This window comes from Leiobunum rupestre, chromosome 2 (genome assembly GCF_980474605.1).
Source record: "Leiobunum rupestre chromosome 2, qqLeiRupe1.1.hap1, whole genome shotgun sequence".
Classification (NCBI taxonomy): Eukaryota; Metazoa; Arthropoda; class Arachnida; order Opiliones; family Sclerosomatidae; genus Leiobunum; species Leiobunum rupestre.
Window position 1 is genome coordinate 33,622,595 of NC_143385.1, and position 12,009 is coordinate 33,634,603.

The window sequence follows — 12,009 nt, forward strand, 5'->3', positions numbered from 1 at the left end:
TCCCCCGACCTCCAAACTCAGTGAAAAATAGGTCTTTTTCAACCGAACCAAAATTATTTTTACACTTTCGACTATGCCCTACAACTTTTCTATTGAAACATTTTGCGTGACACCTACCGGTGAAAAACTAAATTTTCCAAAACGGCACAAAATCGTTCGATTTAGTAACCAAAGCCTTCCATACCTAACAAATAAACCCTGAACATTTCAGAACCCTAGCATAAATACATTTTGAGAAAAATGGCCTGATCGAGCAAATTGAGACACCCTGTAGATATTGTGGTGTAGGAGTGGTAAAATGAAAGCTTAAGAGCTTCGTTTTTCCAACTGCTTTTCTGATTTAACCAAAAATGGATCAAAATGGACCAAAAGTATCCTAAAAGCGACCAAAGTCACCATTACAGTCCCTTTGTTGGACCAAAAGTACCCTAAACTGGACCTATTAACTTTATTGTAAAAAGAAAAAATACCTTGCGGTCCAATTTTGGGTACATTAAGTATTGCGTCACGAACCCTTCATTGATAGTTCACTACCAGCGGAGTTGGCTTGGCTGTTCACCGCCGGGTGGCGGCCTTCCACTATACCTAATGTATATACCACCTATGTATTTACCCTTCATCATCACCCCTGCCTTTGGCTGTTCACCACCTAAGTATCATCATTCCTGCCTTTGACTGTTCACCACCTAAGTATTTACAAATTCACCATCACCCCTGCCTTTGGCTGTACACCACGTAAGTATTTACCCTTCATCATCACCCCTGCCTTTGGCTGTACACCACCTAAGTGTTTACCCTTCATCATTCCTGCCTTTGACTGTTCACCACCCCAGCATTTACCCTTCATCATCACCCCTGCCTTTGGCTGTACACCACGTAAGTATTTACCCTTCATCATCATCGCTGCCTTTGACTGTTCACCACCCCAGTATTTAGCCCTCTTCATCACCCCTGCCTTTGGCTGTTCACCACCAAAGTATTGCGTCACTCTTTTCTTAAACATAGCATTGCTAGTTCACCCCGCCTTTACGCCTTCGCCACCTAAGTATTTACCCTTCATCGTCACCCCCACCTTGCCTTTGGCTGTATACTCCCTGGTGGAATTAGGGCTCGGCATTATCCAACCGCTATCCACCGAATTTCGGTTATTTGTGATTAATTGTAAAAAGTGGTTATTTTTAAATATTTTTGTCCCATTGCAATAAGGGAAAAGATAATTTTGTTATTTAGCAATCAATCTCTTTGAAATATAAATTCCAAACAAATATATCATAAAAAACATTTGGACTGCTTATCTTTACCTTCTTTTGCGGTTAATCACGTTTGTAAAATGAATATTTTTTAAACGTTTTGTCAACCAACGTCGTGTTCTTAATCGCAGAGATTAATTCCTAACTTTTGATAAGTGCAACTTCGAAAAAACGTATTAACATATAATCAAAATATTGCTTAGAGGTCGGAATCTGTAATAAATTAACTGCGTCTTTTGATTATGAACCTCATTTGGCGATTATTCGCGGAAGCTGTGGTTAACCACTGTATTAAGAGCTTATCGTTGAGGGTTAACGCGTTCAAATAGCAAAAAAAAAGAACGAAATTCCCTAACATGGGTGACCGGAAGGGGGAAACTGAGCAACTGCCCCCTTTTCATGAGCTTTGCTCTGTAAAAAGTACTTCTGGGCGAGCGAGTGTACCATACTAACCTTACATTTATGTGACTTTTGCCCCTCTCCCTCCCCCTGGTTAAATTGCTAGCAAAAATTAAAAGGAAATTTTCTGTAACATTAAAGTGAAACTACCGTAAATTCAATGGTAATATTGAAAGTGTGGTAGTTTTGCTATAAACTGCGGTAATAACGTTTTGTTACTGGAAATTTCCCAATAGTTTTCTTCCAGTAGCTCAACGGTACTTTTTAACAGCGTAGCACTCTAAGACGCGAAAAAAGTCCAAAGAACTAAGGAAAACGTATTCGGGAAAGATTTGTCGGTTAGTAGTGAATCCCTGTCGGCCGAAGAACAGCGTATTTTCCCGAATAAAACTTAGTTTTCACCCCTGTTTCATTTTTGGTCTTTTAACTTGATAGCGTTTTCAAAGTTCACATTCTTGACCATTGGTGGTATTCGTATTTTTTACTTTCACAGCATAGCACGATTGCTGTGCTAGAAACAAGTCTTTAATTGGAAGGGACCATAACTGTTTAATTGGCGGTTATTTAATTGTTAACGGAAACTCATAATAACGACACTAGAAACGTTTTTTTCAGAACTAGATTTATCTTTGTGTTTAATTGTCGATGTAATTGTAAGTCCATGAAACGTCCGGTTGTAAATTTATCTCGTATCTTCATTTCTCCACCAAAGCTTCAAAGACATTATAGCCGTGATAGTTTCCGCTTGTAAACTTCCTCTTTTCGGTGTTACTAAATCAGTACCAGCAGAGAAAACTCTCTCGGATGGTACGGATGTCGCTGGTATCGCGAGATAATCTCGGGCCATTTGTGCAACTGCCGGCTCATTTATTTCGTTTGCCTAGAATAAATTTACTATAATTACCGATTTATCTTTATGGCATCTAAGCCAATAAACTTATTTGAAATATATTGTACTGAGAACAAATTTAGGTTTCCAAGAATATCGGTGCATAGCAGTGGTCGCTGGTACGCGTTCCCTCGGGTTGTAGCGGAAATTCGTCATTTTGTTAACATCCGTCTATACAAAGACTATACAGTCTATAGACTATGTATATACGAATTACTAGATAGCTGACGATCCTGCATTACACATAGGGATTGCAATTGCTTTATCCCTCATCCAGCAATCCAGCTGGATCCAGCGCATTTTTCGGTTTGATGGATCCAGCAAGTAAATAACTTTTCAATAATTGGCACTTGAATCGCGATTCGCGCGGCCGGAATGGCACAAAAGTGAACGTTCCCGCTTTGATAGATACCCCCAAGCGACGTGCGTTACAAATTATACAACCGTGATTGATTTAATCCTTTAAAATACTTCAAGACTAATATTTTATAACCCCTACTTCTAACAAGACTTTACCATAAGAGAGTTCCCTAGGAGCGGTTTTACAATTTTTTAAGTGTGTCTGTTGACAAAATGTATTCAGCGCGTTGGCATTTTCATGAACTTTGGAAAAGGTTCATCGGGGCAAAACCGATGTAACGGCTAAACTCCTAGTAACATCTGATATATTTTTTAACGTTAACGCCCACCGTAACGACGGTTTTGATTTACTTGTTAGTTTAAACGATCTTTTGAACGTTTGTATTTGAATTCGTGTTTTTGTAATGTTTTGTGTACTGTGTGTTTGTGTTCAGACATGGGTTGATGTTTTGTGTTCTGTATGCTCCTATTTTATTTTACTTTTGGGACGGGCCGGCTGCTTCGGGTTACGGTAAATTATGTTGCAACAATATATATAAACACAACTTTGGGAAAAGTCCGTCTTCCTTTACGTTTTTATGAACTCATTAACGTGATTCATTCTATATTATTTACTATATCTATTATTTATTTATAATCCATTATTAACCAATATTTTCCAGTATTATCCGCTGCCCTGGACAAAATTAAAAAGGTGGCTTTTTAGGAACACCGATCTTTACTGCTGAGACAATGACTGCCACGTATACTAATTGCAAATAAATAATATCATAGCCATACCATGGAGTAATAACAGGATAAGTTTAAATTTGTCACGCTATTTAGTACAGTACGACAGCCAGGTGACGCTAGCATCGCCTTTAAAAAACTTTATAAAAATATAAATTGCTGGATCCGCGTTGGATCCAGCTGGATTGAAAACCCTGCTGGATTGCAATCCCTAATTACACAATTTGCGATCGCGAGGCCTATATGCAGTTTGCGTATTTTTAAGATCACTAGATAAACCCTACCCAATTCGGTCCTTTACGTTAGAGATTATGACAGATTAACATTATTAATTTAATGTATACATGGTATTTGTCAACGTAAAAGTAAAGCTGACTTAGCGCCCATTCCAAAACGCTTAACAAGGTTTTTCTATAAAATAGAATAAAAAGTAGAGATATTAGGCGAAAACTATTCGCTAGTTTTGGAGTAACTTTTTGTAAATAGCGGGCAACTTCAAAATGCAGTTTGGTTGTTATTGTATGGAAGAAGTTTGTAGTTTGGGGTAAAAGGGTTACTCCTTTCGTCCCAAAACGAGCGAATAGTTTTGGCCTATAGAATGCAGTTCTTACTTCTCGAGGCTAAGCTTTATAGAAAGGCACGAGATATTTGCATGCGCGCTAAAGAATCGAAAGTTCTTCGTGACTAGAGCGCGCGCTAGCAAGCTGGTAAAAGCTAAAGACAGTGACGTAAGAATTACATCAAAACCAGGCCATTTCACTATTAAAAAGATCTATTACGCAATTGAGCTTGTTATATTATTCCGGCGAAATTATTAGCTTTTTGAACGTTTTAAGGAGAAGCGCGTTGACCGCCTCTCGAGTACAAATTACTAACCAACCGACTGAAATATCATAACAATCGCAACTTTGCGGCGTAGCGTCTCCGAAACTTGCTGTATATATGCGCTTTTAATATATGCTGGACTACACACTTGAAGGACAGGGATATTGGGGTAAACAAAATTAAATGTACTTTGCACAATCTTTCACTAGTAGTTCAATACGTACCTTCCACCATTCTAATATATTTGTTCTAGGTGGTTGTAAATCGTCTTTGAAGAACTTCAGAAGTTGAGAACCACGCGCCAGCCTAGCTGATCGCTTTGGAAAAAACGCGAAAATTCCTTCAGTGTCTTCAACTACTGTTGTTGGTATCGGACCTTTTTCATAAAATGTATTGAAAACGTTCAAAACCATAGATTTAATTTTTTTCACAGTTGGTTTCCCATAGTGCTTTTCTACAAAATCCATTTTCTAAGTTGGGTCCAGAGCCGCGTACAAAAACATACGAATACTTAGTTCAAAAGCCCATTATAGATTTTCTGGAGCGTCTTTTGGTGCCAGAGGAATTTTGTGTTTGCTCTTAAGCGACTGTAGTGGAAATAGGCTGTAGAAGCGCCTAAATTCTAGTATAGTGTGTCGCGAAAGACAGACAAATTTTTCGTCCATTTGGCAGTCGCGAATTTCGCATTTCACCTCGTTACCGACTGATTCCCAAACGCGGGGTTTTTCCACAAATTGCAACACCTACTTCTCTTATGTCGAATAATTTCGTCAAATCGGTGGAAAAACCCAACGTTTTGCAATCGGTCCGTAAAGTGGAAAAATTCGAAATTTGTGACTGGAAACTTATGAATAAAATTTAGGCCCTTCCAAAATTGATTTTAACTATAAACACTTATAGGAAAGTTTCTAGTTTACGATAGACGGGGGTAGTGGTTAAGGGCCGCATTGGATAACTTTGATTTGTTTACTTTTATTCACAAAAGATTACTATTTAAGGGACTTTTAAGTGGTAATTTTTCCACGTTGTTGAGTGGGCTTTTAATGTACAAATAGGAAATAAACCATAGTGTTTTCTAAAAAATGGATAAGGGGGAATATTGAAGACATTGGTGAAGGTCATTGACATCTTCATAGTCGGTTGAACCCCTGAGCGCTCTATAACACCCTAAAATTTCCAAATAGTCGCTAAAATACATTAGGATATTCACCCTGGTCCATTTTTTAGTTAAAATCCTGTAGAATGCAGACCACAAGGAAATGTAATTGGCGATTAGCAACGGTGTTGGTGAAAGTATATTTTCCTACCAATTGCTACCCAAAAAGCTTCGATATCTGAGGCTTCCTTGTAAATCGATACCTTTTCTCTCGCAGCAGAGCAGGCATCTTCAAAAATATGGTCACGGTCGCCTTTATGTAATTTGCTGAGTAGCCAATGGTAAGCCGGCATTACCATTGAGATGGTAGGATATGTTGCGGAGGTAAGCAAAGTGGATGCAACATCAAACTACTGGAAAAATTACGTGTTTATAAAATTACAGAAGTATGTAAATATGCTACAATGTATATTTAAAACCTTTAAAAGATCCATTAGTATTTTCAAGATATCCCACTCCACCTCCGACAATTCTAGTACTCTCAAGTCTTTATCTGTCGTCGTCATTGATTCTAAAGACTGCAATAACTTGAACAGTTAGCATTTAGAGAAACTACACAGAGCGTTCGATTCTTGATAATGTTATTAGCAAAACCTGTTTCAAATATAAGGCTCTGGCCAGCATCGCGTAAGTGGAATTCCACCTGGTTTTCACGTCGATGATAACTTTTAGGTCCGAAAGACCGAGAGGGACATTGAGGTCTGACAGTGCCTTTTCCCGTTGGACTGACAACTGAATTTTCGTGACGATAGACCTAATCTGAAATAATCAAGCAAATTATCCTAGCTCACTTAGGCTCATTTCATATAGTACAATATTGATTTTAACTGCGACCGATGTCAGAACAAGTTTAAAGACCCGGGTGAACTAGGTCTCACTAATTTCGTTTGAAGAGGACACCAGGTAAGACACGAGAAGGGGAAGCCGGTACAAATTACCGGGGCCCGTACAACCTTTGGGGGCCCGCATTTGAGCCCTTATACTGTAGTTATCCCGCGAACCATGGTTATTTAGAAAAATAAGGTAGCTTTTGAGGCCCGAAAGTATTGTTTGACAGGGGCCCGTTCTCGGCGACCCTGCATAACACCGTTAAACCTTTCAATTGAATCCGTTCTTATACCCTTAAGTCAGTGGAATAACTAGGGAGAGAGCACAAGCGGTCCGCGCCATTATGAAATGTGTTAGAGTTCAAATCTCTCCATTAATACGAAAATAAAATCGGTAGCGTGTCCCCCTCCCACCGAAACAAGATCAATCAGCTATGTGCCCCTGCCAACAGAATATCCGGGCTACGCCTCTGCCTCGCGTGTTACAACATTCTATTCAAATTCATTTAATTACCTTTGTAACTGCGTTACCAACGTTGATATCTGCCGGAGCATTAATATCTTCGGGCAATTCTAAATACTGCTCTTCCGTGTCGCAACGTGGTTACGACTTGAGTTTTTTAAGGAGGTCTTGCACCGAAAGATTCAGAATATGCGCAAAGCATCGTATTCGAGAGCCCGAGCTGTACCGGATTCCAATGTCTCTACTCTGTTTCTCAAGCTCATGGCTAAAGGTATCATTATTTGATGCGTTGTCCATTGTTATTGCCAGAACCTAAAAAGTCCTAATATCAATTTTAGAAACGTCGTAGATACTTCAGTGGCGTAGATAGATATCATGAACCGCCCGCAAAACCCTTTTGCTGAACGTTTATAAAACGCAAATACTTGTTGTTAGGAAATGGTGAATGAAAGGATAGTTATTATTCAGCTCTTACTATTTGTGGCCCCTAGATGTCGAGGTCGCTGCATTGCGGTGTCTGCGAAGGTCTTATCTATACACCAATGGACTTCGGGTAACCGTTATTCTTGCGGACAGGCTAATTTAAGAGGAATATTTTGTGACGTTCTGTCGGCTAACATGAGATCGAGGACGTATTTTAACAGAAGTTAACAAAGGAAGTTATCAAACCGGTCCATACTTGTAGTATTTTACTTCCGCAACTACTGCAATCCGACGAAAGTCTTTTTAGCACTGCTAGCTTCCATAATTCAATAGTGTAGTTTTCCACAAGGGAAACTGAACTACTTTTTATTTCCGATTATTATTTATAAAATGTTTTGTTTACAAACTACGCACAAACTTTTATCGAGCAGCGTCTCGGAATGATGTGGCGAGTACTTGATTCGGGAAAATTTTAAATGATTTCAAAAAGGGGAAGATAAATGTTTGAATTCGAACCGACAAAGCCAGTAAGCAGTAAAATAAAACAGATAAGTACTCTTAAGTAGGTGTCGGATAATGAAATAATTCACGAGAAGGCTAGCGCATCGCGGCTCTTGACCAACTGTAAACCGCGTTCTCCACGGTCTAAGAGCCACTGGTTGAATAGCACTTGTGATGAGCAACTCCGGACCACAACGGACGCCCACTAACTCTCCCCTAAAACTTCACGCCTATCAACAATGATAATCCTTTAACCATACAGCTGCCCAACCCCACTTAGTAACCCCGTAGCCGAAGAATACCCATTTTTCTTGGTAAAAGGTATTGTTGCCAAATATAGTGAAAGGGAATATTTTTCAGCCCCCCCGCCTCTAAGAAGGACACATTTTTGAGGCTTGGGCTAATTTTGGACGAGATTTTGAAGAGAGAAGTCACTCCTTTTTTTGTAAATAAACTTCGTTATTATGTTCAAATAAACAAGTCTTGTTATTTTCGCCGTGGTTAAATTATTATAGCCAAACACGTCCGTGATGGCCCGCTACACACTGCTATAGAAAATTAATTGACAGGATCCCTCACGGCTACTAGGAATGATGGTGGTCTTCCGCTGTATACTCGCGGGAGGAACGGGTGGGACCGGTGAGACGGGTGGTGGCCTTCCATATAAATGATTCATGGATGCAGCCTGGCCAGCCAGCAACAAGGTTGGTAATTTTCAGATGATTATCGCAGGCTATTTGTACATTGATGGAATAATTGACATGTGTACAGTTCAACGATCCAAGAACGTGTGAAAAGTAAAACTCAGAATTAGTGTATTATATGTTGAAAAAAGTCATTTGCACGTACCTTGGTTTCGTCAGCGTACTATGGTTGTGTGGGAAATGCACACATTCTAGCTATAATGGCTTCAGTTACTCTTCCTGTTGCCATACTGACAGATGGTTGGCTCATCCCTTTTTCGTAGCTACTTGCTACTATTCGTTGAAACAAACCAGAGCCATAAAACATCAGATCAGCTAGAACATCCTGTTCAACATACTGCTTGTCCAATTCTTTATTATTTCGCACAAGTTACTTACATCGTCTTTCGGCACTCGATATTGTGCTAAAAACTCTCTATTCGGAAGTTCGAACGGATCTCTTCGCTGCCTCCTATAAATTTCTTTATCCGCTAAGCCTAATTCTGCAACAGCATCAGCAAGAGGCATTTTGGGAAATAATGGGGAAGACTAAATAAATTTCAAATTTTGAGTACTGTTGAGAGTCTATGGAAAACATGACGGAAGTTGTGATTTACTTCACTCGAACTCTATCTGATCCCGCTAATCAGGTCGCTTACTCAAGAGGGGTGAAACGCGAGGGTCGTCAGCGTTCCGCCCAATGAAAGCGCTTAGTCAAGATGACGTTCAACTTACCTTAAGCGCAGAATACGGGTGATCAGGTTAAGCGACTTAAGCTGAAGAAAACGTGTACGTGAAATGTGTAGGCGGGTAGACAGCGGGCGTCCCCAATTAAAGAAATGCGCGGTCTCTTATCAGCAGTGGTTTTTTCGTCCTCTACTTGGATAGATAAAAAACAATACGACCAAGAAACTATATCTACAAGCGACACCGACCTGAGAAGTTCACGACCCAGGCAGAGCGCGGGGGAATCGTCACGTCAAAACAATCGTTGATAAATCCTTTCTAAATTCTAGGTGATATTTTTTAATTTTTTTTTTCTCTTATCACTCTGTCTGGGGTTTTACACACCTACACGGCAGTATGCCTACAGAAACTCGACAAACAACCGCATCGGGACTTGACGCGATTATTGCGAAAATAAAGAAGGTACAAGATTCACAAAAAGATCAAATTAAAACTCTTAATGAAACTACTGATAGACTAGATAATACCAATACTAAACTAAATGCGATTGAAAATAAACTTACCGACGTAACAAATGATATAATGGATATTAGATAAGATGTCACTACTCTAGAAGCGTTGACTAATAATAGATTTAAACACTACGAAGAAAAATTAGAGAAACAAAGGCTAAGACTAGAAAAACAAGATGTAACTTTAAGGCGCAATAATGTATTAATTAAGGGTCTACCTGATATTGAAACTGAATCCCGTTTAGCTTTAACTGAAAAAATTGGTAATTTTTTTTATAGTAAATTAGAGATAGAAACCAGAATCATGGAAAGTCAAGTCTATAGAAAAGGTCCCTTTAATCAAGGCAAGGTTAGGACTGTAGTCTATAAAGCTGAAAACTATGATTTTCGTTTATTCCCATTCGACCGAAATCCCATTCGACCGAAAGAATTTTAAAATGTAGCCCAATTGGCGGGGTGATTTAGTATTTTATTTATTAGGTATGTACTATCGAAGATCCATGGTTAGGTTAGGTTAGGTTAGGTTAAGTTTACTATTTCAGTTTTGGTTCAGTTACTTTTCTTGACTAGGTGAAGATAAAAATAAATACCCTCCTTTATTAGCTATCCGCTCCATTGCAAACGACTTCAGTAACTAAATTGAAAACATAGCAAAAGCCAATTTATATAGCATCGTTCGGTCGAATGGGACACATAAAAACCACACGTTTCGGCGGAATTCGGTCGAATGGGACACCTCAAAAACCGCCTTCGGTCGAATGGGATTTCGGTCGAATGGGACTACAGCATGATTTTAAACTATTATCTAAAAGCACTAAATTAAAGGTACGAACATATATTTAAGCCATGACTACACTCCTGAACAGGAAACGGCCAGATATCAATTAAGGCTTTTCGCAAAAACTAAACTCCCTGGAGCTACAAAGATAATAATAGGTAATGAAATATAGAAATATGATTTTCTAGCAGAAAAAGTTGTAAAAGAAAAGGAATGTTTAATGTATATCGATGTTAATTAATCCATATTATGTTAAATATTATTTATTTTAATATCAAAAGTGCGTCGGCTAATTTATTTAACCTAGTGGGTAACTGCAGGGCCTTTAGTACTGAAGAAATAGACGTGTATATATTAAGTGAAACTTGGTATAAAAATAACTATGGGGATTTCCTTGAAAACTATACTTTTGTTGGTAGGGGAAGGAAAGATAGAAGGGGGGGAGGAGTAGTGTTCTTCGTCCGAAATAATATAGGCTTTGAGATTGTTGATAGGGTTAATGTAAATAATGAACATATTGAGTCTTACGGCATAAAAATTGATAATATTTATCTCTGTGGAATTTATCGTACCGGAAATCTCTCTGATTTTTTTAAAGCATATGAAGTTTTTTTTACTAAATCTGGGTAATATAAATGACAAAAAAATTATAGTTGGTGATTATAATATTAATCTTCTAGATCCTAACCCAAATACTGATATTTTACTAGACTTACATACAAGCCTAGGTTTAAATCAACTAATATATGGCCCCACTCGTGTAACTGCTGAATCTCAAACTCTTATAGATCACTGTTACTCTAACTTAAATATTGATATTAAAATTAAGAAAGACTGGTCGATTACCGACCATACAGCTATAACAATTAAATATGATGGAGCTATCTCTGAAACACCAATTAAAAATGTAGAGATTTCAGTAAAAAAACGTAGACAATTTTATTGAAGCCTTAAAAAAATTAAATTGGAACAATATCTATCAATGTAATGAAATAGACTCAGCCTTTGATCTCTTCCTAAACGCTTTTTTTGATATTTAATACCCAAACTTTCCTTATCGTAAAATTAAACACTATAAAAGTTCGTCGCGGTGGATGACTGCAGAAATTTTAAATCAGATTAGGTCCAAAAATAAATAAAAAAAAACATATGACTCTAATCCAAATGATTTAAACTTGACTAATTACAAAGCTGCAAGAAATCAATGTAATAATTGTATAAGAAATGCCAGAAATAGTTACTTTAAAAAACAACTATTAGATAATGAAAAAGCTAACGTTAAAAAGGTTTGGAAAATTATAAACAACTTAATTGGAAAATTAAAGAAAATTAACCAACCTATAAATGTAAGTTCGGAAAATTTAAACGCTTTTTTTATTTCCCATTTGCCATCAAACAATAATAATAGAAATAACTCATTTAAAAATGTGAAAAACATAAGCAATTCTCTATTTTTAACCAATGTAACTGAAATGGGAAAATTAATCTCAACCTTAAATTCCGACTCGGCTCCAGGCTTAGACGATA

At 37.9% G+C, this 12,009-nt stretch overlaps 1 protein-coding gene across 1 annotated transcript; it reads right to left on the reverse strand.

Moving 5' to 3' along the window:
- Nucleotides 1-2,331: 2,331 nt before the first annotated feature.
- On the reverse strand, nt 2,332-9,033 carry LOC149957388 (uncharacterized). Its single transcript, XM_090167011.1, has 7 exons — nt 8,905-9,033; nt 8,741-8,851; nt 6,203-6,367; nt 6,028-6,126; nt 5,760-5,958; nt 4,677-4,828; nt 2,332-2,529 (listed from the first exon to the last, which is right to left on the reverse strand). The coding sequence occupies exons 1-7, from the start codon at nt 9,031-9,033 to the stop codon at nt 2,332-2,334; spliced, it is 1,053 nt and encodes a 350-aa protein (XP_090023137.1).
- Between the last annotated feature and the right edge of the window lie 2,976 nt (nt 9,034-12,009).

Bases quoted from the DNA above. Each gene is read 5' to 3' on its own strand.
- LOC149957388 (XM_090167011.1), bottom strand. From the start codon at position 9,033: ATGCCTCTTGCTGATGCTGTTGCAGAATTAGGCTTAGCGGATAAAGAA. The intron at 6,368-8,740 runs GTAACTGAAGCC...TGATTATTTCAG, and splicing joins TCAGTATGGCAACAGGAAGA to ATTAGGTCTATCGTCACGAA. The intron at 4,829-5,759 runs GTAGGAAAATAT...TTTATGAAAAAG, and splicing joins AGCTTTTTGGGTAGCAATTG to GTCCGATACCAACAACAGTA.